At 37.2% G+C, this 26292-nt stretch overlaps 1 protein-coding gene across 23 annotated transcripts in view; it reads left to right on the top strand.

The window, feature by feature from the left end:
* EP400 (E1A binding protein p400) overlaps positions 1-26292 on the top strand; it is a 52008-nt gene that overhangs the window by 7183 nt on the left and 18533 nt on the right. For 13 of the 23 annotated variants that reach the window (XM_072024669.1, XM_072024668.1, XM_072024667.1 and 10 more), the window contains 26 exons: positions 1598-1708; positions 5500-5587; positions 6011-6118; positions 6815-7194; positions 7459-7761; positions 8515-8700; positions 10113-10253; positions 10366-10444; positions 10883-10935; positions 11425-11482; positions 12153-12242; positions 13505-13612; positions 14360-14553; positions 14747-14924; positions 15494-15630; positions 16014-16183; positions 16652-16826; positions 17224-17360; positions 18018-18204; positions 19182-19348; positions 19996-20150; positions 20674-20910; positions 21969-22133; positions 22894-23061; positions 25033-25124; positions 25637-25935. In XM_072024669.1, the coding sequence (XP_071880770.1) occupies positions 1598-1708; positions 5500-5587; positions 6011-6118; positions 6815-7194; positions 7459-7761; positions 8515-8700; positions 10113-10253; positions 10366-10444; positions 10883-10935; positions 11425-11482; positions 12153-12242; positions 13505-13612; positions 14360-14553; positions 14747-14924; positions 15494-15630; positions 16014-16183; positions 16652-16826; positions 17224-17360; positions 18018-18204; positions 19182-19348; positions 19996-20150; positions 20674-20910; positions 21969-22133; positions 22894-23061; positions 25033-25124; positions 25637-25935 (4166 nt within the window). Of the gene's footprint in view, positions 1-1597; positions 1709-5499; positions 5588-6010; positions 6119-6814; positions 7195-7458; positions 7762-8514; positions 8701-10112; positions 10254-10365; positions 10445-10882; positions 10936-11424; positions 11483-12152; positions 12243-13504; positions 13613-14359; positions 14554-14746; positions 14925-15493; positions 15631-16013; positions 16184-16651; positions 16827-17223; positions 17361-18017; positions 18205-19181; positions 19349-19995; positions 20151-20673; positions 20911-21968; positions 22134-22893; positions 23066-25032; positions 25125-25636; positions 25936-26292 lie in introns of all 23 variants that reach the window. The other 10 variants (XM_072024687.1, XM_072024681.1, XM_072024682.1 and 7 more) reach the window with 6 other exon arrangements.

Genomic DNA, 26292 nt, shown 5'->3' with positions numbered 1-26292 from the left:
TTACGGAGGCTGTCTTGGAGCTTTGTGCACGTATTGCAGTCAGAAAGATACCAAAAAAATTGTACTTACAGCCTGGATGTTAACAAGCTAACTTTGTTACATTTACACAGAGGTTCAAAATAATTTCGATTCACCATTTATTAACGGCAAATGATATGAATTAAGTTTGCCTCAAAGAGATACTGTGCAACTTTCCCTGGGTGTTTGTACCCATTTGTGTAGATGTTGACCTGCAGCAGCAGCCTTCGGGTGCTGGAGCAGTGCCTCTCAGTTACATGGCAAGTGGTTGTGACAGTGCTGATACAAGTGATGGCACTGCGTAAACAAATACCTTTTGAAGTTTGTAAAAACACATATGGGTGTGTAGTTGCCAGTTTGTATAAAGAAAAAACAAAACTGATTATGTAAATAGACTCATGCTACTCTGAAATATCTATTAGAAATCAGTGTCTTCAGAGAAAATTGATGATGCTTTTAGATATGAATAGCTAGTGATGAAATCTTTAGCTGGAATTCGTGGGAAATTTTAACAGTATAACAGTAAAAGTTTAATTTGTTAATTGTCTTGTAGTTAAATTTCTTGGCCAGGAAAAATACTTGTTTGTACTAGTTACTGATAATTTGGAAGGAATCATTTCTACATATAGTAAAGTAAAAGCTAGCCTGTTGTTGTTATTTATTGATAATGGTATTCAATAATTTTTCACTTGGTTTGTATTTTGTCAAATTGTTTAGGTGTTCTTGTTGGGTTGTGTGCTTTTCAGCTGAAATACCAGGTATTTTTAACTACTGTATGCCAGTTTTGAGAGATTTTTAGTGGGTGTAAATTGTACAAGTTCATTGAAATCAGTGGCACTGCTACAATTTACATCACGCTCAGTCTTTCGGGTTTGGAGGTTGCTGTACTTCACTGCCTTGTTGTGATGGATCATCTGGTGTTTGTGGAAGCCTCTTGGCAGTCTAACTGCTGGCGAATTTTGCAAGCTGCAACAGCAAAAGTCCGAGTGTTTTCTGAAAGTGTTTTGTGAATCCTTCTGAAAGTTTAAGACATCTTTTGAGTATGTTCTTTCTTTGTATTTTTTTGTCTTCTCTTTTATTTCCCCTTCCCCTTCTTTATCACTTCCTGCTAAAGCAACGCACTCCATCCCCTGCCTGGAAAGGTTGATCCCTTTGGGAATTCAGGGGGAGAGCGAATGGTGGCTGTGCTCATTGCTTAACTGAATGTCGGAGCTCTCTTAAGTTCGAACTGTCTGTCATGCTGGTTTGTTGTCCGTTAGGAGCAGCAATCCTTAAATTCAAAGCACACTTCTTTGTAAACTGGATTTAAGAAAAGTGGTGAGAGGCCACTGTAAGAAGTGAGGGCCGTGCTCTGCTCTGCTACTGCAAGTCAGACAGAACTCGCAAGCGGCCGGTGGTGCAGCCAAGCCGCGCTGATGGTCGCCTGGTTATAATCCCCTCTTCAGCGAGGCACCATCAGTACAAAAGGTTGTTGTTGAACAAGTCAAAAAAAAAAAAAGAAAAAAGAAAAAGAAGAAAAAAAGTTTTAAAAAGAAAATGATTCTCCCTTCTTTTTTTTTTCCCAAAATATTTCTCTCAGGTAAAGGTTGTGACAGGAAAGGATGGGCAGACTGGTACTCCTGTCGCTATAGCAACCCAGCTTCCTCCAAATGTTTCTGCTGCTTTTTCATCCCAGCAGCAACCATTTCAGGTACTTTTCAATGGTTCTAAAATGTAGTTTCATCCCAGATTTTTTTTCTTCATTCAGATTTGGTATTTCTTAGATGAATTAGAATTTTCCCTAGAGCCCATCCCTTATCATCTAAACAAAGCAAAACGAAAACCTTTACAGTCTTCAAATGCATCAATATTTATGAAGCTTTGAGGAAGTTAAATCTTTGTCTCCAGGTTGCTGGCTTATTTCATTAACTTTCAGCTTGAATGTTTGCACTTTGGTTTGTTTGTCTTTTGTTTCCCTAATACATTTGGTTCATTTGTGCATTCTGCGTAGTGAAATATGGGTTCTTTTGTCTGTGGCATTGTAACTGTGGATTTCTTCTAAATTTCTGTTCTTTTTTTTTTTTTTTTTTCTTTTTTTTTCTTTGTGTATTAAAGGTTTTGAGCGTGACTACAGAAGGCTTTGGTTCGACCTTCTGTGAAATGTGTAAAATAATGATAAAAACCTCTGACAAAATTTTATCAAAAACTAACCCCTTTCCATTAGCTCTACCGTAAATATTGGGAAGAAGAAACCGAAGTGCTTACCTTTATTATACAGACGGTCTTTTACGTTGTGGTTACGTGAAGGAACACTGAGCAAAGTGGAGGAATAAACATAATAGCAAAAAAACGTGGATTGGTGGTGTTGCAACTTTTAAATTCAGGCTGGCACATGCTTCTGCAGCTACCCTCGGCTCTGCGTTACCCAGACACCGGTGCTCGTGCACCCGGAGGAGCACAGCCCGCTTCCCTGCAATACCGTGCTCAGCTGTCAGCTCAGTTGTACACGCTTAGAGAGCAGATGTCATGGAGTTCACAAGCTGAATGGTCTGCACTGCCTGCATCTAGGTTTTGGGAAAGGGAGAGTTAAATGAACTGTCGAATGGGCCATATCCTCGTGTGACAAATGGGAGGTTCCTGGTGGTATTGCACAAAGGAGCTGTACAGCAAAGGGGCTTGCGCTGGCAGCTGACTGTTACAGCCGGTGCTGACACCTTTAGCAAGACTCAGTAGGTAGACAGGCTACAGCTAAGCTGTTTAAAATGAGTAATATTGTGTCAGGTCATTTATTACAGTGATCAGGTTTATCATTATGCTCTGGTGACACCAACGAAGAAGCGCTTCTGAAAGTTTTGTAGCATTTCAGAGGTGTTTTGGGGAAACTGTCAGGTACATGCTAGAAGTGTACAAACTTCTCTGTAATTGTTCAAAACTCTCTGTAATTTCAGCCCAAACTGTTACCAGGAAGCATCATCTCCTCCCATCCATCTTTTTCTTCCTAACTGTTTATAGAGAAATAACGTGTCCTGATCAGCATCATCATTCAAATTTGAGTGCGTAAATGCAGCACTCAGAATGATTATTGTGGGTGTGCTGCATAATCATGACCTCTGGAGAACCACATTATTTTAATTAAAATTAGGACAGTTTTAGTCTAACATAAGCGGTATGTGACTGCAATTTATAAAGGCATAACATCTTTGCTCTTTGAAGTGTCTGGCCTAAATTACGTGGCGATGATGCAGATGGCTGGGAGGCATACACTTCAGAAAATGTCAATCAAAAGTCCTGAAGTAGACATGCAGCCTGAAAATGTGAGAATGTGATCATCCAGAGTATGAGTACAGGTGACATAAGAAGCATTTGAAGCAGCTTGGGGAACGTACCTTCTCAAACTGATGTCCCAGAAAGCATTTAATCCAAACTGCACATGAGCAGAATTTGTTAATTAATTCAGGACCCTTGTGCAAAATATATTTTTGTGATCTATTGAATAGTTTTCTAAATGCTTAAATCTGTGATGTGCTGCCAGATACTGGCTGTTGAACTTGAACTATGCTGCATGTTTGCCTTATGGTAAAACAAACATTTGAAAACTTGATCCATGTTGAGTGACCTGTGACCGTGAGGGATGAATATCAGTCAGATGTTGTTAAAACCAAAACTGACATCTAAGAGTATAGCCATATTGCTAGAGTGGTCACAAATGCCCTCACAGCAGCAAAGAGATTAAATGTTAGTAGTTTGTAGCTATTGATAGAACCTGAGGGAATGAGATACGTGGAGCTCAAAGAGGAATGTTTTAAACCCAGTCATTTTAGGTGTCGATGTCCGTGTTTATTAATGCTCTTTGATGAAGCACTGAAGATGTGGGGTTGTGGCTGCTGCAGTTTATTTCGATATGGACCAGTGCTTATTTCCTTACGTTTAATTTACAAAATTTCTATGGCAGAATTTTTATTAAAATCAGAGAAGAAAAGACCTGTGAATAAAGTAGAAGATTCTTTGGGGAAATTGCTGTATTTGCTCTGATGTTCTAGTAACTTTCATGACATTTGGAAACCCTCGCTGTACGTTGATATGGTAGAGGCTCTCACCAACGGCACATTACACTTAGAGAGCTTGAGTGGGAGATGAGTTCATTTTCCAGGGCATAGAGGCTGCAATACATAAAGGCTGCCTCTGTATTTTCTGATAGAAGCTCTTAAGCCCTTTCTTTGGTTAGCCCTTATTTTTCTTATGTTAAGTTTCATATAGTTTCATTGGTTGAAACGTGGCTAAATGTTGAGGAGAATTTAAAAATATGATTCAGAAACTCACTGAAAAGAACTGGGCTCATACAAACACTGATGGGCGTTAATAATTTGCAAGTGGTGCTGAGAGCCCAAAGAGCATGGAAATCATCAAGTTCACAGACTAGTTTCTTAAAGTAATCCTGCATGCAAGTCTGCCATTTGCACGAATTTTGTAGAATATATCAGCTGGCATCTTGGTCAATACTAATTGTAATAACTTTAAAAGAAAGTTATTATGCACTGCATAACATTACTGAAGCTAAGCTCCAACTTGCTGAATCAAAGCCCTGAGATTTCTGTCTCGATGCCATCGACACTCTTCAAGACTTGATAATTCATAGGTGTGTGACATTTATCCTCGGGTAGAATGTCTAGTAATTTCTGACATGCTCTGAGGTGACAGTAGCACTATAGCAATCCCATGTTTCTCATCGTAAAGTTACTTCACTGTACTCGTTTTGCCAAACAAATGCGAGTCTAGCCTCTGGAAAATTGGAATTGGAATTCACAGCTTTGCTGAGATTCTTTTATTCCCACTCTTCTGAGTCTTAGAAGTTCTTCCTGAAATATTGCGAGGCTAAATCTCATGGAACCCCATCCTAAAGGTGACAGTGGTGGAGACTCAACTAAGCTTGAACTGTCTGTGGGATGAGAATTAATTTGTGTGTTACTGATGTTTTGCACAGTGAAAAGGATTAGCTTTCATGAAAGCATTGACTCTCATTTCTGATTTTTGTCATCTTAGCTATGACACAGTTTGTGCGTGACTTCTTTCCTTATCTAATGTCCCTTCTAATTAATCCTGTAATGAAGTCCCACTGTTTAATTTTTCTCATGTTAGCCTTTTATTGCAGCTATGAACTATATGAATATGTTGTTCTGACTTCATTGCAGCAGGGTTGTACATTAATGCAAACATTAATTTATTTTAAAAACAAACCAAAAAAACTGGGCAATGTAAATGTGTTGTTTATAACCGCCTTCATCAGTTCAGTTGTGATTTTGAAGTTCAGACCGAAGAAGATCTGGGCAATACAGACATCCAAAACTTCCCAGCGGATATTGAATCAGCCTTGTTTTCATAGGTGTAGAAATGTTCTCAAGGCTTTGTTCTCTGATGGCCTTTTTAGATCCATTTGTAACTTACGTCTCGGTGCTAGACTACCTACAGATTGAACTTTTGTGATTTGTTTTCTTTTTCCAATAGCAAACGCATACAGGGACTCCGGTTACGGGGACTGTGAACACCATAGAAATTGAAGCTTTTAATAGACAGCAGGCACTTGCACCAGCAGGTATGTTTCTCGAGCACAAGTTCTCTTTTCTTTTTTATTTTATTTTCATTTTCCAGACAGTTGACGGAGCCCACTGTTCAGTAACTATCAAAACACAGTTTTGCCTCATCTTGGAAACTAGCAGATTGGTAGGACTATCTATTGTGAATGGTGCTGCGTGAAGAGGGCACGCCACTCACAATACATAGGACCAGACCTGGCAAGCATGGAGATGTTAGGTGGCTTGTTCTGGCTGAGAAGATTGGAGCTGGCCAACTGGAAGTGAAAAGGATCTTGCCCTTGGAGCATGCTCTTCGTAAATGCTACACATGTATAGTAGTCGTAGCTTTCTGAGCTGATGTTGGAATCATGTGTAGTAGTTTGCTTTGTGAAACTGAACCCATTCCATTGTACCATGCCATAAATGGAATTTGAATATCACAGATTCGTCTAAGAGACCACGAATTGAAGTGGGCCGTCATGGGATGGTTTTTCAGCATCCGGGTGTGGCTTCCGGAGTTCCTCTTCAACAGCTAATGCCAACGGCACAAGGTACTGTGTCACCACATGCCAATTGCACATTAATTTAACAAGGAGATGTTAGTGATGGGACTAGAAACTTGGGCTTCCAACCTTCCAAGATCCTAGCCCCACCACCTACTTCTCCATGTAAATTAATACTTGGTATGCAATGCCTGGTTTGTTTAAGGAGCTGAGTGACGGGCTCCAAAAGTGCATGTGGGCATGGAAATACGTCACAGGTGCTGATGCAAAACGGTTAATTTGAGAATTCTGGACCTGAGCCAATGGATCATGAAAAGGAAACCTCCTAATTTGCAACATTCAAGACAAATTTTTATTCATTATTCGTGCCAAGCTTTTGATTATGTTAGAGTGAATGTGTTAAGAACTAAATATTATTTAGACTTCACGTAGTTATTTTAGGTTAAATTTCCATTAGCTCACCAGTCTTTTTTTTTAAGTATAGGAAATTCAGAAGACATTTAATGACTTTTTTTTTAGTAGTTGCTGTGCTCCAAATTTTAGTTGCAGTCCTGTGCATGAAATACTTTGTTTTTTATTGTAATAGTGATTTATTTTGTGATTGTGATGTGGTATTTTCAAGTGATGGTGTCTTGTGGCAAAGTAAGTAACAAATTAGTCTATTTGCAGTTGATTTCCTCTTTATATTAGCAAAAAGCATTGAACCTTTTAATTTCATCTGAGTTGTTTCCTTTTACTTTGTAGGTGGAATGCCTCCCACTCCTCAGACCGTACAGCTGACTGGACAGAAACAGAGTCAACAACAGTACGACCCATCGAAAGGCCCTCCTGTGCAGAACGCAGCAAGTCTGCATACACCGCCGCCACAGCTCCCAGGGAGGCTGCAACCTGTGAATGTCCCCATGGCGTCTCTCCCAGCTGCACTGCAGATTTCGCAGCAGCAACCACAGATAGTGGAATCTCCAGCTCAGCCCCAGATCCAAGTGAAGATCCAGCCCCAAAGCGTACCCCTGACTTCTGCTCCACTTCCAGCACCACTTCAACAGCAGGTGCCACCAGCAATCCACGTACAAGGACAGACACCAAACCAAGTGTCACAGCCACAAGCTACGATACAACAACAGGTATGTGAACTTCACTGGGGAGATAACGTCTGTTTCAATGCCTAGTAGAATATTGTTGTCCTGAAAGTATGTGAAAAATGTTAGCATTTTGAAATTCCTCTGGGCAAATGCACTTAGAAGTAGCCTGCAAACAAACAGTCTTTCCTTGTAGAAATACAGGTATATTTTTTTCACTAAATTAAAGTCCTCATTATGTTCTACTGAAATGCAGACTAAGACAGCATTGAATGCCAAACTCATCACTAACATGCGTTTCTTGGGCAGACTGTGACTCTGACACGACCATCTGCAGATCCTGCTCAGACTTCTCAGCGTCTTACGGCAAATACGCTACCGCCTACCTCATCTGTTGCGCCAGCAACTCTCTCAGGCACAACACCGCCTTCTACATACCCAGTACAAACAAACAGGACCTCTCCAGCAACTAACAAGTCCCTGTCTCCTATTGCATCAAAACCCCCAGGCTTAGCAGTAGCAGCAGCTCCTAAAACACAAAGTCCAGCTCAGAATGCAGCAGTGTTACCACAGGACAACTCTCAAGACAAGCTCGCTGAGCAAGTAAAGCTGGTAAGTTCTTTTTTTTTTTTTTTTTCCCCCCCAAAAAAAACAACTTGTGACAGTTAACACACAGATAACAGTTAGTGCAGGTTTGTGTGTTTTAATATTGATCAATGTGTTTTCATTTTGAAAATGAGCTATTACCTGTTTTTTTTAATGTTTTCCTTAATGAATTTGGCTTTTATGGGCATTCAGAGAAATTAAAGAAGACTGATGTCTTCACGCAGTCGTTGTGTTCTTTCTATTATGTTGATTCTATCTACTCATTCAAGGTGTCTGCAACCTTTTTTTTATAACCAACTAGAGATATGTTTAGGTTATTTAACATGATAAAGATGACGTTTTTTTCCCCAAACAAGCCTTATTAGTAAAGTACATATACTTATCTTCTGGGTTTCTCTGTGGCTAAATACAGCTGCAATTTCAGTTTATGAAAAAATGGATTATTTGATTATAGTTTACATATGTCCTGTAAATTTTTGTGCTTCCAAGTGAAACTTTTTATCCTGTTATTTAACAAACTGTCTCTTGTAATAAAGGTTGAGGTACTCTTTTTGCATAGGTTGAATTTAGCCTAGTATTTTTTCCATTAATGTAAAATCCAAACTTGAGTTTTGTAATGCATTTATCGTGCTGTTGCACTGCAATTTTTTTTGCTGTCAATTATTTTGATGAAGTGCGAGCAATTATTATTTTTATATTTGACTACTATTCTAGGTGCATTCTGCAGCTTCTCTGTAACTATATGTGTTTCTTTTTAAGGAAAATCAAATCCATCAGCGGATAGCAGAACTGAGGAAGGAAGGTTTATGGTCCCTGAGGCGACTGCCCAAACTCCAAGAAGCTCCAAGACCCAAATCTCACTGGGATTATTTGCTGGAAGAAATGCAGTGGATGGCAACTGATTTTGCCCAGGAGAGAAAATGGAAAATGGCAACTGCTAAGAAGGTACTGGAGATACATACAGCTTTGAAGCAGAACAATCAATCTTGGTGTTGTTCAATTCTGTAACAAGGTTTAATTTATTTTTTTTAGTCATTTGGATAAAAGTCATGGAATATAAAGCACAGATTTTTAACTTAAATGAGCAGCCATGTTGTTAGCTTTGAATATTCTAACATTTGGTGTGGACTGGCTAATTTTACTGGTTTCAGATGCAAATAATAGTTTTGGGTTTTGTGGTCTTTGTTCCTCTGGAAATCAAACCAGCTTAATTAGTGGAGCCAGTAAATATGTCAATTATGTCATATTTAAATATGACACTTATTGACAGTTATTACGTATTGGTTACTGCCTATCAATGAAGAGTGAATATGGAATTTTGTAAATAAGTTCCATTGGATGTGGTTGTCTTAACTCTCCTCTAAGAAAAACCTCGAAGAAGAGTTTTTTTTTTTCTAAGAGAAACCACAGTTCCCATTATTTGTCTCCACTAGGGACAGCAGTGGAAACATAGTACAGACTAGTTTCCATAGGAAAAGAAAGCAACACAGCGGGTATAATTAATTTAGTGATGGAACGAAAACTAGGGTGATATGAGACGAAATATGTAAAACTTGTTTACTTAGAACAAGCAAGCATTTTCTATGGATTCTATCGATCTTGCATGTTCTTTCCATACATTTATGACCAGTTCGAGGTTATGAAGAGAGCAACTGAAGGTCAGTAGTTGAAATTACCATATTGTTATCTGTTGTGTCTTCTGAAATAATGTGAACTTGGGACTCTCTTCCTTGTAAGCAAAGTATTAACATAGGTGTATCGTTTTGTAAAATCAGATCTGCAATCTGAAAATAAATAATGGTAGATTTTTAAAAATAGGAGAAACAGGCAGGGCAAACATGAAATGAACCTTCCCCTGGCAGTATGCTTCAAACTTCTGGAAGTCAGCATTTTAGGGACTTCCTATTGAAGCAGTATTTAGCAGCCACTGACTTATCTGTCATTTATGTATGCACTCCCTTTTTGAACTTTTTCTTTTTTTTTTTTTTTTTTTTTACCTTTGCGTTCTGACATTTCATGGTGTGGTTTCCATGACTTTCTGCTGCCTGAAAATTAAGTTCTCTTTTGTGCATTTGCCTATTATTGTAGTAGAATTTTTTCCTAATTCTTGTATTAAGAGAGACTAGTGAATTAAGAGTTTTCTACTGGATTTTTTAGTTATAGTTCTTGTGTTTTCTTTTTTCTTTCCAGTTTCATGTCTGTTTTACTGACATGGTAAGAATTAGTAATAATGAAATTAAGTGCTAACACCTATTAAAGCTACAGTCAATATCTGTGTGCTGCTAACTAATGTAAACTTAAGAAATGTGTTGATGTGTATTTTGAGGTAACCTAAGTCAGTATCTATTGTATCATAGATGGTAAGAACTGTGGCCCGTTATCATGAAGAGAAGAAACTTAATGAAGAGCGAGCTAAAAGGGAGGAACAAAACAAACTAAGGCGAATTGCTGCATCAATTGCTAGAGAAATAGAATACTTCTGGTCTAACATTGAGCAGGTAAAATATAATATTGACTTGTTAATACTTGTGTGAGTTGTACTGTTTTTTTAATCTTCAATAATTAATTTCTAAAATGGAAGTGTTTTATTAGACTTGATTTACATTTTAGGTCGTTGAAATAAAACTGCAAATTGAATTTCAAGAGAAAAGAAAAAAAGCTTTGAATTTAAAGAAAATTTCAAGGAAAGGTAATTGCATTTTATTTCATAAGAAATTCAATATAAATGATGTTGCTTGGTGGCAACAGAACTGTGCAAAACAGTGCAGTGTTTTTCTGCTAGATTTAGGTAGTATTAGTTCTCTGTTGGACGCTTTTAAAAGTTAACATAAACATAAAATTGTTTAGTGACTACTAGAATTGTATAATGGTTTGGGTTGAGAGAGACCTTAAAGATCATGTAATTCCATCTCGCCTGCCACAGGACAGATTCCACTAGGTCAGGTTACTCAAAGCCCCATCCAACCTGGCCTTGAGCACTTCCAGGAATGGGTTATTGACAGCGTTGCTGGGTGTCCTGTTCTGTTGCCCCACCACTCTCTAAGAAAAGAATTTAGTAATTTCTAATCTAAATCTACACTTATTTAGTTTAAAACCATTACTTACATCAAGTGCGATAATTTTCCAGGTAAGGATGCTAAGCCTTCAGAAGACCTTTTATTGGAAAAAGAAAGTGAAATGGTAAGTCTTTAGAACCTGAGCTAGTCAGCCTGGTCACGCTGTGCTTTTTCATATAGTGTTGCTTGTTCAGGTTGACGGTAGCTGGTAAAGTACTCAGATCACAAGGTAAAGCAGAATGGAATGGATATGATCCAAAGGGAATGTTCAGTTTTAAGCTTTGTTGAAAACACACACATTTTAGCTGGAATTACAGGGCTTGATGTGTGCCATGAAACACCTTAATCTTTGTCCTTAATGGTGAAAATGAGAGTTTGGAAACAAATGCTGGGGAGAAGGTAATCATTTTTGACAAAGATAGTGTATGTGCATGTCCAGTTTCCTTTTATTGTGTTTTGTTTTTCCATGACCAGAAAAGTGCTAATAGATATTAAATGTCTATTAGTGATTGCCGGCATCATTGTAAAGCATTCATTTTCTTTAAAACTGCAAACAAAAAAAATTCTAGCTTTGCTTTCTGAGATCTTAAATATTTTAATTATTGAATGCTAGGGTTCTTCATCATCTGGAAGGAAAAGAAAGGCAAGCACATCTTTGACTGATGAGGAAGGTATGTCACTTTTCAAAATTGTTTATCTATAGCATAGTACATAAGTTATGCATTAAAACCCTGAGGCCACTGTTTTTCATTCTGTTTCTGTCTGGACTTGCTGCCTTTCCCCAGAAAATACCAACCCTAATCCACTTCTTAGAGAGATTAGAAAGTCAGTTGTAGAAAAGAGCTTCAGTGAAAATTTGGAAATAAAACTTTCCCTGGAATCAAACTGCCATCTTTGGTAGATTTAAATTCTTTCTCTTCTCATTCCTTTGTTTTTCAAAACTTACCGGTAGTCTTAAACTTCTTTTGAGGCTTTCAGAATGAATAATGCATCTGCTTTAGTGACTTTCTTGTGAAGACATCTATTGCACGTTTCTGACAAAGAAAATTCCCAGTTTAAAGCTACAGAGTAATCTACCTCTGGGGACTACTGTCAACCAACAGTAAACAGTTAAAGACTGCCTTTTGTCTTGAGACAGAAATGCTTCTCTCCCTTTCCTATTTTTTTTAGTTTCTAGGTATAGCTGCTGTCAGATTTTATTGTTTTCCATATACACGTTCCATTCTTTTTGAATCCTGCTAACTTGTAATATTCTGTGCTAGTATGCTTCAAGGGTACATAGTTATAAACTTCCAGAATTATTTTGTAACTTGAATGACACAGCATTTGTTTTGATTTTAGTTGAAGATGAAGAAGAAACAATTGAAGAACAAGAAGCTAAAGAAGGAAATATAAACCATCAAACTGAATTGTCTAATCTAGCCAAAGAAGGTAGGCATGTAGCTTGATTCTTCTCTGGTGGGCTCTGAAACAACAGCAAGGAGGGGGTTGGACCCGATGATCTTTCGAGATTCCTTCCGACCCCTACAATTCTGTGATTCTGTGATAAAAACATGCAGCAGTTACTGTATTTGTAAATAGGCTTATAGATGAAAAGTTGAATGCATTGAGGTATTCGGTCATGTATAACCCATATTATTTTTCTGTTTGGGAAGTTATAGCACTTAGTTCATGATGATGGACTTCTGTACTTCATAAAGTGGTCCGTGTACTTACCTAGTTATTATACAAGATAGCTTGAGAAAAGAAATCTTTATTGAAGCATGGCTTTTCTTAAAACCTCAACCAAAAAACTCTCAATCTAAGTTCTAGGTACATATGATAAATACTGAAAAACTGAAGTATATCAGGGTGAACATAAACATTTTGTCATCAGTTGTCCTGAATATTTCAGAAGGGTTTTGTGATGCACCTGGTAAGTCTGAAATGGTGCTGAAAGGCTGCTCTTGGGGGGTATACGTATTTGAAAGGTATAGGACTTTTAGGGACAATGCTCAGGCTGCCGATTTGCTTTCATTAGGAACTTAACAATAACTGCCATGCAGAGCTTGATGTGTGCAAAGTGTCCCGTAGGGATCACTTCAGTTATCATGGTAAAAAACATGCTGATTTTTAGAGGCAAGCTTCCCATTAAGCTAGGCCCACTTGGCAATTAACATGCAGTTTCCTAATCCATTTGTTTGGTTTGTTTGGCAGCTTAGTGGCTGCAGCCAGCTGGTCAGTTGGAGGGATTATAACTCTTGGCCGGTCAGCCAAGTTCCTAATTAGGGTGTTTCTTGATTGATTGGCCACTGACAACATGTACATTCCTGCCTCAACAGATCAGACAAGGGGTCACGGCGATACTGTTAAGTAGGGTTGAGGTGCAGTTCAGTTCTGAAACTTGGAAGTCTTTCAGCCACTTTGATTTGATGCCCCTACCTTGCCAACCAGTAGCTTACTGTATGTTTGTGTGGTGTTTTGTAGTATAGTAAAAAGCAACCTGGATGAGTAGGCTACATGGTGTTATGCCAAGTGTGCTCTGTCCTCTGGGTCATTAAATAAATACTTCCTTCCTCCAACCAGTAATTGCTCCTTCAGTTAACTTTTGATTAGAGGACTGTCTTTATAAAAGTGAAGAATGTCATGAGATTAAAAATAGTGGTATTGTTTGTTTTGGTATTTTTAAACTCACATGCTTTAATGATCTTCAGCTGAATTGCCTCTGGATGATTTACTAAAGATGTATGAAGGTGCCTTTTCTGAAAATTTTCACTGGCCCCAGCCTAAACCTGACAGTGAAGAGGATAGCAGTGAGGAAGGTAAATTACTACTTGTTTAGAAGAAAGTGCTGACTTACAGTGTGAAATAAATTGAATGGCTCTTAGGTTCTGTATTCAAAAATATTTTATACTAAGGGAAAACAAATATTGAGTGAACTACATCTGAAATTATATATATATTTTTTTAAATGATGAGCAATGTTCTCTACAAGAATGAATGGAAAGTACAGTGGCTTTCTGAGTAAGCATTTGGAAAGATGGTTAGATTTATTTCTGTTACGGCTATATATTTTTGGATAAAGGCCTGTGGAAAATTTCTTCCTATTCTTTCATTTCTTGGTTCATGAAAAATAGGGTAGTATTTGCCTGCCATGGTATGTGAAATTCTCAGAAACAGTAGTGAGCGATAAAGAGCTTCTCTTTCTCTATACTGAATAGAACAGCACACTTTGTAACTCTTCATAGTTATTATTACACAGTTGCCGTCTGTTCTGTACTAAAGTGATGATAGAATTAAATATCTGAAGATAGCTAATAGGTAATATAAGAGGACCTCCAAAGAAGTTGTGAAAAGTAAATGGTTTTGTTCGTATACCTAGTGTGAACATTTAGAACGTGCTCATCTTACTGAGCTTAAGCTACTTGAATTTTAGCTTGACTACCCCGAAGATCGTGTAATTGTTTCTTTTTAGGCCGTTAATGAATGCTAGCCATCTCAATTCCTTTGTGTAGCTGATTCTTAAGTTTTTGTTTATTTTATATGCCAATGTCATTTTTGTCTCACAGAAATGGATGACCGTATGTCTGATAGGGAAAGTCCTCAGAAAGAAGTTGTCCTCATAGACTCTCTCCTCAGCATTGACCAGTACAAAAGTATAGACAGATCAAGTCCTCCGAAGAAGCACATGCGAGACATATCAGAAGTTGCTGCTGCAGCAGAAATGCTGTTACCTAAAGGCAGCTCTAGGATAACAACAACGGTAAAATTCCCTCTTTTCTGCTACTGTATGTGTTTAAATGAAGAATGCCTTTTATGTGATTTAGCAGATTTTAGCCACAAATAATAGTAAATATTTTCTGTGTATCAGACTATAGAATGTATTTGTTTTTTTTACATGCTCTGTCAATTTAACTTAAAAAAAAAAAAAAAGTAACAATGAATTCTCATTACAGGTGAAATACAATACTCCATCCCTGTTGTATGGGCCTCTCAGAGAATATCAAAAAATTGGGCTGGATTGGTTAGCAAAGTTGTACAGGAAAAATCTCAATGGCATTCTGGCAGATGAAGCAGGGCTTGGAAAAACAGTGCAAATTATCGCCTTTTTTGCACACTTGGCTTGTAACGAAGGTGAGTTAATTTGTCTCAATTTTAGGCAGCTACTGGGCCAACATTGTCTTTGTGAATGTGACTAAGGTCACATTTTTCTGCTGAACTGTATCAGACTTTAGTTTATGTACAGAGTTAGGATTATGTCAGAAAGCTTTCTTAGGTTAAGTGTGACAAAGGAGTGCTTTCGTATCAAGTATACTGTTTTACCAATCTGCTGTTACCTTCTAGGTGACAAAATTCTTCTGAAGCCTAGTTTAATGAAAAAGTCTCACAAATCGTAGTAAGCAGATAGCTGCAGATAGTTAAATTCAAGGAGTAAATATAATCAGTTGGAAGAATGTGTCTTGTATGTCATCTCAGGTATTACTAACAGTGTTGTTGTAGTCAGAATGGTTTAAGAATTACAAGTAAGGCAAAAGTTATGGGATTAGTTTTATTCAAAATAATACATAGATTAATCATTACATTACTTCTGTTTGATGTTGGATCTTGCTTTTAATGATGAATTTCGTGTTCCATACTTTAAAAATCAGGGTTGAAGATAAGTCACGTGAGTTATAGGAGCCTCTTTCTATTTTTAACTGTAGGCAACTGGGGCCCTCACCTTGTTGTTGTACGGAGCTGTAACATATTGAAATGGGAGCTGGAATTGAAACGCTGGTGCCCAGGGTTGAAAATTCTTCTCTATTTTGGCAGCCAAAGAGAGCTTAGAGCAAAGAGACAGGTACCGTGTTCTGTGAATCTTACACTGTTACGTTTTTCATTTTAGATGGCAAGACTTTTCTCTTACCTGGCATTAATCTGTATATTCCTTCTGTCCTGATGGGATATAAACAAAATTCTAACACTACAAGTTGCTTTATGAAGAGATTCACATCTAACAGTTCTAGATTTTGAAAGGCATCTTAGAAACTTCCTTGGTATTGAGGAATACATGCAGTACTTAACCTGCTTTCTGAACTGACTGCCGTTTAAAGACAAGGCTATCTTTTAGAATGCTTTGAGTCATAGCATCTTTCTGTTCTTAATGAAGGCATAGGTAGTTGTAAGATACCAGAGCATTCTGCCTTAACTTTTCTGTCTCACCCTTTGTTTCCTTTTCTGTAGGAATGGTCAGAACCCAACAGCTTTAATGTGTGTATCACCTCCTACAAGCAATTGTTCAAAGGCCACCCAGCATTTATGAAAATGAGATGGAAATATTTAATAGTAGATGAGATGCAACAAATTAAGAACATGACTGAGAAACACTGGGAAGCACTTTTCAGTCTCCGCTGGTATGGCATAGAGCATTTTTTTCATATTGGCAGTGGTTTGGTTTTTTTTTCTTCACGCCACATCAGTTTTCTGTTCAAAAGAGAAGAGTAAGAATACTCTAGTCTACCCAAATTACTGTACTGTTTACCAACATTTGACTATAGAGGTGACTGTACTTGAAACAGTCAGGATACAGAGACATGCTCAGGATCTTCTGGTTAACTGTAACACGAGAACTCCTCTTTGCTGATAATCTGCTTTAAAAAAGATTCCCTTGTATGTTCTGACACTCTGCAATGAGGAAGGTAGTTTAGTGTTATATTCAAGATTAAAAAAAACAACTTACCCTAGATTTAATTTTATTAGCACTACTCCTTCTTTCTTCTGTATATCTGCCAAACCTAAAGGTACAGTGTTTGAGTATTGGTCTCCATAATGATGTTAGCTAGATCCTGTATTGATTACAATTTTTCTTTTATTATTCACAGCCAACATCGTTTACTTCTGATAGATACTCCTCTGCATAACACATTGATGGAGTTGTGGACCATGGTACACTTCTTGATTCCGGGAATTTCCAGGCCTTATCTAGATTTTCCAGTAAAAGCAGCTAATGAAGAGAACCAAGATTATTGCCATAAACTGGTCATCAGGTTACACAGAGTACGTTGTCATTTTTTTCATCTGCCATCCTACAGTAGGTGTAGAAGCTGTTAGAGATGGAAAAAAAAAATAATTAAAAGGTGTGGTTAACCTCTAGATTTTTGGCCTTTCTTAATCTTTGTTCAGTTCAGACAGAAAGTCCAGCTGTAAGCAGGGTTTTCTGCTACCCGAAAAGTATAGAGGTATCATTTAAAAATTATGTGGCGCTCAGATTTTGAAGGATACCACGCAGAAATTCATGAACAAATAATGCTTATGCTGTGTATGTTTAGTGTGATTGAATATGACGTATGAGGTTTGTCACATAAAATGTATTGGGTGTGAATGGGTTTGGCTTCCTGTTGTAAAATTGCATCTTTGAAGTGAGAGAAGTTTTTTTCTTCAATTAATGTTTCAGATGATTCAGCCATTTATCTTGCGAAGATCAAAGAGAGATGTTGAAAAGCAGCTAACAAAGAAATATGAACATGTATTAAAGTGTCGTCTTTCTAATCGACAAAAAGCTATGTATGAAGATGTCATATTACAACCAGGGTAAGGAATTAAAACAGGAAATAAAATGCTGTCATTTTTGGTGCTTAAGCACGATGATATGCTTGGAATGTCATGGTTGGAGGTGTTTTTAATATTTTTCTGAAATTTTCCTGCATGACCAGTGGTTAGAACACAAATTGTAAACTAAAGTGATAGACAAATGATGCTATGAGCCTAATGAAAAACATGTGCTTTTACATCTGAACCCTAAAAATCAAATTGTAATTATTGGTCAGTTTTGCCCCGTTTTGCTTCAAGATTTCTTTCTAATGTGTGGTTTCTTATTTCTTAAAGCCCAAAATGTTTCTGCGTCCTCTCCCTCCTCCACCTTTCTCCTCTTAACTTGTGCTGTGAGACCAAGTAGCTATTGAAAAGTGGAGGGAAAGAACAGAAACGAAACAAAGAAAGTTGGAGGATAGGGAGATGGTAAGGTTGTATATGACTTTAAGGTAGCACTGGTCCCTAAGCTTCATGTTCCCAGATTGATATTCACTGCAGTGTTACTTAAACTGCTCTGGAAACACCTAGGTAAAGACTAAACTTGCATTATAGACTTTTGCATAACGTATTGCGCTGCACACTGATTTAGGAACATCTTTTTATGTCTTTGAAAACATCCGCTTAAACTGATGTATTTCTGTATCAATTGCTTGGTAGAACCCAAGAAGCTCTCAAAAGTGGGCACTTCATCAGTGTCCTGCATGTCCTGATGCAGCTGCAAAGGATCTGTAATCACCCTGATCTGATAAACCCCCGGCTTTCAAGTACCTCTTACGTATCAGAAACACTGGAATATAGAACTGCATCTCTTGTACTGAGTGCCCTAGAAAGGGATATTTGGAAGGTGAGTAGAAAAGTAAACTATTTTTCTCTGTTAGTGTCCTCATAGAATATTGGTACTTAATATTGTTGTCTTATTACATCGTAAGGCTACCTGAAGTTATAAATTGAAGGAATTCACTATTCCATATCCATGCCTACCAAACTCATACTTGTTGCATCTCTTTTTCATAATAGCAGTTTGAGCTTTTCAAGTGGTTTCCAATCATGTTTTTTTCAGGTAGTTTGCAATTTTTCATGAACTACTTGGTTGAAGAGAAATTGGCTTTGCTTTCATCGCAGCCATTTGCATTTTTCCTACAGCAGCAACACTTTGGGTAGCACAGTGCTTATTTATAACGTCCTGTTTTTTTTTCTTGTGCTTTCAGTAGCTAAAGGAGAGTAGGACTTACTCTTTATTCACATGAAAATAAACACTGATTCAATGAGTAAATTAGTACGCTTCTGTCAGTCCATTTGAAGTATCACTATTTGTGTTATCATCAAAGGTGTGTTCTCCCTCTTCAAGATAATAGAACAACTTCCCTAGAAAGAAGCATGAGTAATGGTGATCTTTTTGGCTGATCATATTTCATCCTTCATATTTTTCTGCACCTAAATTATACACATAATTTATGGTTTGGCATTTGAGTTTCATAGTCAACAAACGCATTCTAAGAATTTTAGTTAATTTTCTGGAAATTATGGTGTATGAGGAATTGTCAAATGATGGCTTGCCTGGATTTCTATAGTGGCAGCTAATGATTTAAATTCTGTTGTTTCTGATGCTGATGCATAAAACGGGACTACTAGCTTAAGATATGTTTCCAAAGTTTCTAGACAGTTTTGGCTAATAATAAATAGTTAACTTTTTTAAACTTAGAGAATGTATTTCAAATTAAAAAGTAAAATGTAGAAAGTAATTTAGTGTAGAACACAGAGAGTGCTTAACTGTTTGTGCTGTCACATAAAATAATAAACCTTATTTTACAATACTTCTAGGAATCAGACTTGTCTCTCTTTGATCTCATTGGAATGGAAAACAAAATGACTCATTATGAAGCACAATTGTTGCCAAAACAAAAGGTTACTAGAAAATTAATTGAAGAAATCTACAGCTCCCCTCCACCACCAGCCAGGCCTAACCCAGTGAAGCTCAAACCAAGCAGGTATGTTCAAGTGTCTTCCTTTTGGCTAGAGTTACAGGAGCAAAACGTAGTTCTGCCTGCATCTCTGGTAACGTGATTGACATAAATTCTCAGACTTTGCTTTGTATTTTTTTTATTCTTTCTTATTTACAACTGTAAGTAGGGATTCCATTTTAAAAGTTTTTCGCAGTTATACAATCCTTTTGAAGTATTTTTTTTTTTGATTTCCCAAAGTTTTTACTTGATTGGTGGATGTATTGGTATTTTCCTCTTGGAAAATCTCAAAGTTATGTGGAATTGTTTTCTTGATTAAAAGAAGTTGCCTGATGACCTGCTGGCAGGTTGACATCTCTCTGGAAATGATACAAGGATGCCATTCCAGTTTCAAGCTAGACTATGTGACTTGTATACTGTAATTCTGTTTTTTCCTGCATTCAACTGGATGTGTAGCAGTGAAGATTTTTTTCTTGCGTGTACTTAGCAAACTGATTTTATGGGATTTCTGTAATTGAAGTTTGCCAGTGATGAGTCTTGCCAGCATCAGCCATCTGTAAGCAAGAGATTGGTATCTGAGGGATCAGTTTATGCTTTCCCTGCTGATAGAGCTTACTTTTTAAAATCCAAATTATGATCTTCCTATAGCCTTTGACTTTTCATGTTCTTTTCAGGTTGTTTCAACCGGTTCAGTATGGTCAGAAACCAGAGGGCAGGACTGTAGTTTTTCCAAGCACTCAGGTACAACGCACGGTGACCACAGCAACAGTAACTCAACAGGGCCAAGTACGGGGAAGGTCACCCATAGCTACGGTGTCCTCAAATCAAGGTAAGAGAGTTAGGGCTTTGTTGATTAGATAGACTTCTAAATACACTGATACCAGTTAGCCTGATAATAGAACTCTTTTTCCATCTAGCTTAATGGTCTAGAATACTAATAGCTTAAAAATACCAACAAACTAATTGCCAGTAAATTTCCCCACTAGTTTCCACAGTATGATCTGCCAGTGTAATGCAAAACTAAGCTTTGTGTAACCTAACTGTTAGTGTATGGAGTTAATATGTCATAGTCAGTATTTATACCCCGATCACATGTAATGTTCTGTCAAACTTGGGAATTTAGAGTACTTTTGTGTATTTATTTAACCTTTAAACAATGCTTACCAAATAAATAATGTTGTAAAAGTAGGATGGAGTAATAGGCATGGCTAGAAATCCCAGTCTGTAAGGAAAAGCCTTTCCTGTAGCCGTTTTAATATCCTGTTGGAAGGTTTCTTTTTAATGCAGGTTGTTTAAAGCAGTGGAGTTAAAAACCTCTAACAGCTTGCACAAACAAACCTTATCGATTGCAGCCGCAGCAGCACAGTTTCAGACAACTCAGGCTTCCACCAGTGCTCCAAGACACCAGCCCGCAGCGACCTTCACCACAGCAACTAGCACAGCCCATCCTGTGAAACAGCGGGGCCAGACCACAGCACAGGCCTCCCAGCTGGGCCAGGCCCAGCCACAGCCCCCCCCGCACACCATCCAACAGAGTGTGCTGCCTCAGAGGCTGGTACTCACCTCTCAGGCCCAGGCACGGTTGCCTAGTAAGTGGCCTCCCCTTTCGAGGTTTCTCCCACCTTTTTACTACAACGAGGTTAAGTTACTAGGCACCCTAAAATGTGTACAGAATCGTTGTTTTTTTTTCACTCTTCTGATTAGCCTTGCTCAGTACGTTGCTTATGACCAAGGAAAATCAAAAATTGGATAAGAAACAATAGAATTGCTGTGGACATACATTAGCGGTGTCAACTTAATCTCCTATTTCTGCATGTTCCTTCTGCTGGCAAGACTTCCTTCAGACCAAATGTTTTAGCTCTATCCTAATTATTCCTTTCATATTAAACACTAATCCATCTGCTAAAGGCCTCTCACAGAGAGGAGCGTCGCAACTGTTAGGCAGAGAAAAGCAATGAGGCTTTGCTTTAAGGTTGTATGTGCACTGCCTATTAGCATGTATGTAGAGTACTGAGCACTGATGTATTAATTTTTTCTCTGGGGTAATGCACTGCCTTTACAAAAGCTAAATTTCCATGCCCGTATTTTCTCAAGATCGTAAAACTTAATGCTTAAATGCCTCTAACCTTTCTGCATTTAAATCACAAAAAGCTTGGTCCTTGTCACTTTAAAGCTTTTTGGTTTGTCTAAGTGCAGATTGCTTAATGTAAATCATGTTTCATCAGCAAATTTCGTATTATTTTAAATGTATTTATATAGCTACATGCGTGAATATTTTTGTCTCTTCCTTCAACCTTCCTTTATGCTCTTGAAAAGGCAGTGGAAATCACTTTAATGTCTATACTTGTTCTGTTACAAAGTGTCACATGAGTTTTCAGGTAGCTCTTACCTTTTTTGCTAATGAAAGTGATACCTTCTAAAATGTTGATGTTCTTAGCTTTTAAACAATCAGCTTTTTTCCAGTTTGTCCAACAAATATAGAAAGCAATACCTGCTTAACTTTTATATGACACTTTTGATGCACTAAGTATAATTCTGCATGGAAGGCGCTTCAGCACCAGTTTACTAACCAAAATTTAGAACTGTGAATGTTGAACAACCCACCTCCCACTTTGTTTTTCTTAATGCTTGTTTTCCTCCTTAACAGGTGGTGAGGTAGTAAAAATAGCCCAGCTGGCTTCTATAGCAGGAGCACAAGGCAGAATTGCTCAGCCAGAGACCCCTGTAACACTGCAGTTCCAAGGAAACAAGTTTACTTTATCACATAGTCAACTTCGCCAGCTCACTGCAGGGCAGCCTTTGCAGTTACAAGGTACTAATTTCAAAACAGTGAGTTTCCCGGTATTTAGGATGCTCCGTTTTTGATCTGGACAGCACATTCCTTGTTGACGTATATTAATGAGATTTCATCCCGCCAGTTTGTACTGTTCTGTTCTACCTGCTTTCTGTGTGAGATGGATAATGAGCTAGCTCTGTTTTGAAAATAATTGTGTATTAAGTAAAAGACATGGTTACTTTCCTTTTCTATATTGTATTTCAAGATTTTATTACTGAATTTGCTTTCACGTGTATGCAATACAGCTGAAGTAAGGTGAGATATTTCAGATAAATTATCTGATGAGTAGAAACAGGCGAAACTAAGGATATACTGATCAGAGCTTTCAGTGATCTGAAAGCTCTACTTACAGTACTTTCTGCTCTCAAATTTTTCCTTCTGGTGGTGTGTGCATTGCCAAATTCAGGAGAATTTAGAAACCTCGATTCTTATGACTAACAAAATAAATAGGGGAAACACTAAGTGACAGTTTTTTACTTAAAAATTCCATATAAAATACCTAGATATGTAATGATACTCTATGTGAAACTCCTGAATAACTATGAAGACTTTGGTCTCTCCTAGCAGAGATTACGGAGTTTTAAATCTGATGGGTATAATGACTTTTGGAGGTAAAATTTTAACATAGTTTGAAACAGTAATGATTGGTTTGTAACAGTGGTATCTTTTGCTACAGAACACTAGAGGTCCTTTTACACTCTATTCAGTCTAATTTTTTAAAATCCATCTGTTGCAGGAAGCGTTCTCCAAATTGTTTCAGCACCAGGACAGCAGTATTTGAGACCTCAGGGTCCAGTTGTCATGCAGACAGTTTCCCAAGCTGGAACTGTTCAGAATGCTCTGAATGCATTAGGGAACCAGCATCAAGCAGGTGTGCCAACTTCCACGGCAGTCACACAGCAAGGTAGGTTTTTTGACCTGAAGAAATGTCTCTATCTACACACTCAATTGCTAAAATCATATATTCGTAAATACTCCAAATTTGTACAGATTGTATTTTTTTTTTTTTCAGTTGAGTTCGAAGCAGGTAAACTATGAGGGAAATCTTTCTGACTAGTGATTTATGAGTGATGTGTACCGAAGTTTTAGGTAAAGTCTTAGTACAAACTTGGAAGAGCTTGAAGCCAAATTTAAATACATAGAATTTTATTTACCAGTTATATCTTAGGTCAGTTTTTTCAGGGAAGAAATGAGTTTGAAATACTTTGATTCTTTTTCAAAGAAAGATCAAGGTGATGCTTTTTTATACTGACATAGAATGTCCAGCAGTTCTGTTTTTGCACATAAATTCTTATATCTAATTTTCTTCGCTTCTCTATCTACTCAAGCTCCTGTTTTTATTTCACTCTGTAAATACTGCTCTGCTATTTGGTACCTTGCTGTGAATATGATCAATTCCTTGCTTTAAAGCACAATCATGTTGATCAAAAAACAATAGAGAAATTGTGGTCTAGGATGCACTTACAACATAACAGCAGGTTGTTAAGTGGTGATAAATGCAGTACTAGGAGTTCATGCGTTGGAAATGGCCATCTGCTGTAATTTTCTCTGGATATAAACCATTCACTTAAAACAGACTGTTTACTGCTCCTTTTTGATGTATTAATGTGCCCTTGAAGTTCATATTTTGACATTCTGAAGACTAAGAACCTCATCATAAAAAGGGAGAGGAATCTTTAGCAGCCTCCCAGTTGTTGGGAGGTAAAGAATTTCTGTCATGGTTTGTAAGATCTGTGGCTGAAATGTTTCATCCTTGAGCTCTGATAACAATACAGGTGCTCCTAGTATGACCACAGTTCACAACCAAAATTGATAAATCAAGATAAAAGGTTTCTACAAAAACTCACACATCTTACTACTCTCATGATGGTAAAGAGAGAGCTCTGTTAAAAGCAACAATAATAATACTGTTTTCAAGTATTGAAAGCAAAAATTACTATTAATCTTTGGAGGAGGATGTAAAGCATATTGAAAATACTTATTTTGACTTCCTGAATTTTGGATAAGATACCAGATAAATAAATTGTTTTGAGTGATTGGAATATGTTGGATATCTCTATTGGCATGTTTTTCTCTAATAAAAATGTATAAAGGCAAAGCTTTCAACTCTGCTGGTTCCTCAGAGACTCTTATTCTTAATGTAAGAGCTAGTGCCTGCTTGTTAACTTGAATTCAGTTCTTCATTGGTGTATTGACTCACCATTAAATGCAGTCTCACACTGAGTAGCAGAGGGTTGTGCTGCTTTTCTATTACAAATAATCCGTGCTGATAACCAATGTGTTCTGCCTGAGATAGAAACCTATAAATCATATCAAGAAAATAACCACTACGTAGCGTCTGTAGTCTGCTACTACATTAAGGGTATCGCTGTAGTTTCAATTAGTTGTCTGTAATGTTCTTACAGTTCAGTTAGGTGCCTGGTAAAACATCTGAAAACAGTTGACTTCACAGAAATGCTACTGTGAGATTCCATCGTGTATAGTTTCTTTAGTTTGTAGATATACCAATCTAATATGTTTTCTGAAAAATCTTGTATAGTTTAATTAAAGTAAATTAGAATTATCTTTTTCTGATATAGAGTATAAGGTTTAAATGCACTATACCTGACATTCTGAATAAACTATGAATTCAACAGGTCTTTGTGCAAAGCAAAGTAAAATTCTGTTCTCCTATATTTGTGAAAATAGTAGTAATGAACATGTATCAGATGCCTGATGTAGTGAAGGAGGTACAAATTTCCAGTACCTAATGAATATTTAGACTAAAAGTTTATCTGTAACATGATATGTGTTGCAGCTAAGAAATGTCTGCTTATTGAGAATAATAAGTGCAACTTCAGAAGAATAAATATATAAACACAAGGTTTATCCTCAGTTTGTATTCCAGGTAGAACTACAGTTACTAATTTGTCATCTGGTGATATGGGAGCAGTGTTAAAACCAGCACCTACACATGGACAATCACAGGTACTTAATTTCTATTTTCTTACAGAAACGCAACTCTTCAGGGTTGATATTAACCTATAGTTTACAACACTGGCAATTGGGCAAATTTCATGGATCTCTAATCTGGACAATTTTTTAAAAAAGTTACTTAAGCAACCTATAAAACATTGGAAAACATCAAACATTAAATTACAAGAAACTGCAACTTATCAATATTAAAGCATTACTTGAAATGGCTCAAATATAATTTTTTATTTTTTTTCCAAAACTATGAAATATACTCTAATAGAAGCAAGACACCAATCTAAGGTGGAACTGACTCTTTAATATTTATTGGATTTAAATGTAATCTTCAAATTTTATCTTGAAACTTGCATGTTTTGTGATTGGTGTGAATAGTTGTTAGAAATGAGCGTGTTAATGCTAAAAGACACGCATTACTCAGGTCCTGATAACTTAATTCTAAAGAAACCAGAATTCCTAAGTAATTGTTACTGACAGCAAATACATTTTTTCAACTTTTCTTGTCAAAGGAAACATATGAAGAAAAGAACCGACTTCTAAAGGAACGTTTGGACAGAATATTTTCTGGCAACGAGCGCCGTTGTTCAAGGGCTCCAATGTATGGCAGAGACTTGTTGGGTATTTGTTCTTTAATTGGTGAACAAAAGCCTTTTCAGCTGTCTTCCTGTGAGGACAACAGTTGGAGGTGGGCTGGCTTTGTGAACTGTTGCCTTTCTTCAAGTGCCTCAAGAGGCCCAAGTGATCCGTTGCAAGAAATGATCCAGACTTTGGTTCAGCAACAAGAATCTTTAAGGGATGTTGTTAACAGGTAATGCACGACTCAGCCCTTGTAGGTCTTTCCCACATTTAGTTATTTCTCAAACAGTCCTTTTCAGTAAAACTGTAAAGTTGTTGTTTCTGTTCATGAGCTTGTTTGGTTTAGATTGATTTATTTAGCAGAAAATGATGTAAATTATAACAAACATCTTAACAGAAGCTGTTATCAAAACAGGTAAAACAAAAAGGAGAGAGAGAGAGAGAGAGAATGTTAACACTTCTAAGATTTGTACTGCTTACTAAGTCAGTTCAACAAAGTGTGTAGCTAATAGTGTAAAATTACACTGTTTACAGGCTGAAAATTATTGCCATATTGTTTTGTGTGTAGTTTCTTAACCTGGCATTCACT

This window comes from Anas platyrhynchos, chromosome 16 (genome assembly GCF_047663525.1).
Source record: "Anas platyrhynchos isolate ZD024472 breed Pekin duck chromosome 16, IASCAAS_PekinDuck_T2T, whole genome shotgun sequence".
Classification (NCBI taxonomy): domain Eukaryota; kingdom Metazoa; phylum Chordata; class Aves; order Anseriformes; family Anatidae; genus Anas; species Anas platyrhynchos.
The sequence above is the reverse complement of the archived record's forward strand: the minus strand, read 5'-3'. Positions and strand labels throughout refer to the sequence as shown.